The sequence below is a fragment of the Zingiber officinale genome, chromosome 9B, assembly GCF_018446385.1.
Source record: "Zingiber officinale cultivar Zhangliang chromosome 9B, Zo_v1.1, whole genome shotgun sequence".
Taxonomy (NCBI): Eukaryota; Viridiplantae; Streptophyta; class Magnoliopsida; order Zingiberales; family Zingiberaceae; genus Zingiber; species Zingiber officinale.
In genome coordinates, this window is record NC_056003.1 from 38708330 (window position 1) to 38712760 (window position 4431).

Below are 4431 nucleotides of genomic sequence, written 5' to 3' on the forward strand. Positions count from 1 at the left end.
TTTTTCCTTAGGTTATAAATGGAACACCAACAACCTTCAAATAAAAAGTTAAAAACATTACTGTCATTTTTTGGGAAAAGAGATGATCAGTTTGAATCTGATAATTAATTGCAGTGTGATATACCTTTTAGACCAACAGTTGGATCCTCTACTTCCGATTTACAACCTCATTTTGTATCTAGGCCAATAGAACAAAGAGAAGAAGAATTTGATATTTCTTCTATTGAACGAGATCCAGGATTACGAAAATTGATTTGTGAATACTCTGTTAATGAGCGGGATTGTTGGTGCAATATCCCTCAGGTCAAGGGTGACCTGGTTAACCAAGCTGAGTCTTGGTTAGGGTTTAGATGTTTGACAATAAGATATTGATCGAAGAAGAGTCAAGTAGGTCAAGGTTGACCGGATACTTGACTGGGAAGTCCTAGTGAGTGAAGCTAGGCAGATGGAAAGTCCTAGTGAGTGAAGCTAGGCAGATGGAAGTCCTAGTGAGTGAAGCTAGGCAGATGGAAAGTCCTAGTGAGTGAAGCTAGGCAGATGGAAAGTCCTAGTGAGTGAAGCTAGGTGAAAATCCTGGTGAGTGAAGCCAGGTGAAAGTCCTAGTGAGTGAAGCTAGGCAGATTGAAAATCCTGGTGAGTGAAGCCAGGTGAAAGTCCTAGTGAGTGAAGCTAGGCAGATGGAAAACCCTAGTGAGTGAAGCTAGGTGAAAGTCCTGGTGAGTGAAGCCAGGCAAGGAAGGAAATCCAGATGGATCAAGGATGATCGGACATCTGGTGTTGGGAAGTCCAAGTAGGTCAAAGGATTGACTGGATACTTGGCAAGGAAGGAAATCCAGATGGATCAAGGATGATCGGACATCTGGTGTTGGGAAGTCCAAGTAGGTCAAAGGATTGACTGGATACTTGGCAAGGAAGGAAGTCCAGATGGGTCAAGGTTGACCAGACATCTGGTGGAAGTCCAAGTAGGTCAATGGAGTGACCGGATACTTGGCACGACGAGTAAAAGTCCAAGTGGGTCAAAGGGATTGACCGGACACGGTGGGGAGTCCTAGCAGTCAAGGGTGACCGATGCGAGGCATGATGTACCAACAGTCAAGGTTGACCGGATGTTGGTTAGAGGTTTGGGACTTGGTTTTGGGCAAAAACCAGTTGGATCGATCCGTGGATCGATTCAGTAGTGGATCGATCGGTGGATCGATCCGATTCTTCCCAAATCAGAAGCTCGGATCGATCCGTGGATCGATTCAGGTGGCTACCGATCACCGATCGATCGGGACGATGCTGCGCGATAAGCGCCGGATCGATCCGTGGATCGATCCAGCGCTTTCGAGCACAGAAGCTGATCGATCCGTGGATCGATCCAGCCTCCCGATCGATTCGAACATTCAATCGATCGATCCGACCGTTGCGTCGGGTTTAAAGCCGCAGGCGAGCGTGGTCTTCGGCATCTCTTCACGAGCTCTTCTCAGATTCATTCCAGCTCCTCCACAGCTCTCTACAAGCACGTGATCGCCAGTTCTTGAAGGTTCTTGGAGGCTTTCCAAGTCAAGAGGCGGATCTATTGCAAGAGGAAGAAGTTAGGGTTAGGGTTTTTATTGCACATCTTGTAAGCTTTTGCTTAACTTGTATTTCCCTTTCTTCTTCTTGTATTGAGAGTGTTGTAGGGCTTCTCCGCCTTTGGTAGTTACCATAAAGGAGTGTTATTCATAGTGGAGGGTGTGTGCGTTGGTGTGGATCCTTGGATTAGTCACCTCTTGTGAGGTGGATACCAAGTAAAATCCTAGTGTTAGCGTGCTTGTGTTTGTTTCTGTATTTTCCGCTGCACATCCAAGAAGAAACAAGCAACGCCCAGCAACGAAGCGCACCGAGAGCACGCGACGAGCTATTCACCCCCCCCTCTAGCTACTTTTGGTCCTAACAGGGATGAGATTAGAAGAGCATATATCAAAGCAGGTCCTTATCAACCCAAACTTATTGAGTATCCAAGAATAAAAATTGGAAAGCAAAACCGTCGATTTCAATATGTTTGGTTCAAACAATTTCCTTGGCTAGAATATTCACCTTCAAAGGACAAAGCATATTGTTTTCCATGCTTTCTTTTTGAGAATACAAGTAATCCAATGGCTCGTTCTGCACTTGTTTCTGAAGGGTTTAACAGTTGGAAGAGAGTTAATGATGGAGAAAAATGTGCATTTCTTATTCATGTTGGTTCATTGTCTTCATCACATAATAGATGTGTGAAATGTGTTCAGGATTTGATGAAACCAAAGCAAAATATTGACAAAGTATTGAATGCTCAATCTACGGAAGAAATTATAAAGAATATGTTGCGCCTAAAGGCAACAATTGAAGGTTTATTATGACTTGCAACTCAAGGATGTTCTTTTAGAGGTCATGATGAATCAGAGAGTTCCTTAAATCGTGGAAATTTTATTGAATTATTAAAATTTCAAGCACATTTAAATGATGAAATTGCAAAAGTTGTGTTACATAATGCCCCGCAAAATGCTAAATACACTTCTCCGCAAATTCAAAAGGAAATATTGCATATTCTTGCTAATAAAGTGAGAACAATGATTCGAGATGAATTGGGAGATGCCAAGTTTTGTATTCTTGTTGATGAAGCTCAAGATGAATCTAAAAAAGAGCAAATGTCCCTTATTTTCAGATTTGTTAATAATTCTGGATTTTTGGTGGAACGTTTCTTTGAGATTGTGAGTGTTGAGGACACAACATCAGCAAACCTTAAGAAATCAATTTCTGACATCTTTGTTCAACACAATATTCAAATCCACAACATGAGAGGACAAGGGTATGATGGTGCAAGTAATATGCGTGGTGAATGGAATGAGCTTCAAGCATTATTTCTTAGAGACTGTCCATATGCCTATTATGTACATTGTTTTGCTCATCGTTTACAGTTAACATTGGTTGCAGCTGCTAAGGATGTGCCTTCTATTTGGCAATTCTTTTCTTATTTGACTTCCATTGTAAACTTTGTCACCTCGTCTCCTAAACGTCTTAGTGATTTACAATATGCTCAACAAGAAGAGATTGCATATATGTTGGCTATTGGTGAGTGTGAATCTGGTACAGGAGCTAATCAAATTGGTACATTGCATAGACCTGGTGCTACTCGTTGGAGCTCTCATTATGATTCTGTTAGGAACTTGATAGACATGTATGCAGCAACTTGTAAGATCCTTGGAAATCTCAGTGAAAATGAGCCAAATGGTACAATACGTGGGGAAACTTGTGGTTTATGCAACATGATTATGAGTTTTGAATTTATATTTGTGTTGTTTTTGATGGAAAAGATCTTAGAAACCACTGACATTCTTTGTCAAGCTCTACAAAATAAATCACAAGACATTGTGAATGCTTTAAAATTTGTCTCAACCACAAAAGTCATCCTTCTAAAATTTAGAGAAGATGGTTGGGATGAATTTTTTGTGAAAGTAAAGGTTTTTTGTGAACGACATAATATTGAGATGCCTGATATGAGCTGTGGTTATAAAGTTAATCGTTATTGTCAACAACGGGATCATGTTACAGTTGAGCATCATTATCACTATGATATTTTTAATGCTGCAATAGATTTTCAAGTGATGGAACTAAATTATAGATTCAGTGAGGCGACAATGGAACTTCTTGCTCTTTGTTCAGCTTTGGATCCTACTGATTCATTTAAAAAATTTAATATGGGCGATATTTGCAAGCTTGCATCAAAATTTTATCCGGCTGATTTTACTCAACAAGAAATTCATGCTTTGAGAGTTGAATTGGAACACTATCAACTTGACATAGTTTGTGATCATGAGTTTCAACAAATTTCTACTCTTTCTGCATTATATAGAGAAATGATTGTGACTAAAAAGGCTGAGAGTTATGTTATGATTCAGAGATTGATTCGACTTGTCTTGACTCTTCCTGTATCAACTGCAACTGCAGAGAGAGCCTTTTCATCCATGAAATTTCTCAAAACGGCACGTCGCAACAAGATGGATGATGATTTACTTTCTGATTGCATGATTCTCTACATAGAACGACAATTGTCTGAGAAAATAGACTTGGAATCAGTAATAGATGAGTTTTATACTCTAAAATCTCGTCGAGCACAGCTTAAGTAGATGAAGTATTTTGTATGAAATTTGAACTATGTAAAAGGATATTGGGATATAAATGTTATATGCTTGTTAAATGTTTAGTATACATGTATGTTTTATTATGGTCGTAATTTAGCCCAGGGCATTTGAAGACTCTGGCTACGCCATTGGTTTTATCGAACCGAGCTCGAGCTTAAGGATATTCGACTCGTGAGCTCGCGGACATGTTCGTTTGTAGGCTCGTGAGTTAAAAAACGAGCTAAAAATGAGCTCTAAAACGAGTAAAAAATCGAGTTCTAAAACGAGTTTTAAAATGAATAAAAAA

The 4431-nt window shown here is 39.9% G+C and overlaps 1 protein-coding gene across 1 annotated transcript; it reads left to right on the forward strand.

Moving 5' to 3' along the window:
* The first annotated feature begins 2120 nt into the window (after window positions 1-2120).
* LOC122022946 (zinc finger MYM-type protein 1-like) lies at window positions 2121-4130 on the forward strand. Its single transcript, XM_042581048.1, has 2 exons — window positions 2121-2352; window positions 2455-4130. Exons 1-2 carry the CDS (start codon window positions 2121-2123, stop codon window positions 4128-4130), a joined length of 1908 nt encoding a protein of 635 aa, XP_042436982.1.
* Window positions 4131-4431: the final 301 nt, after the last annotated feature.

Coding starts and splice junctions, on each gene's coding strand:
- LOC122022946 (XM_042581048.1), top strand. CDS start 2,121: ATGGCTCGTTCTGCACTTGTTTCTGAAGGGTTTAACAGTTGGAAGAGA. Junction 2,353..2,454: donor CCTAAAGGCAACAATTGAAG/GTTTATTATGAC, acceptor TAAAATTTCAAG/CACATTTAAATGATGAAATT.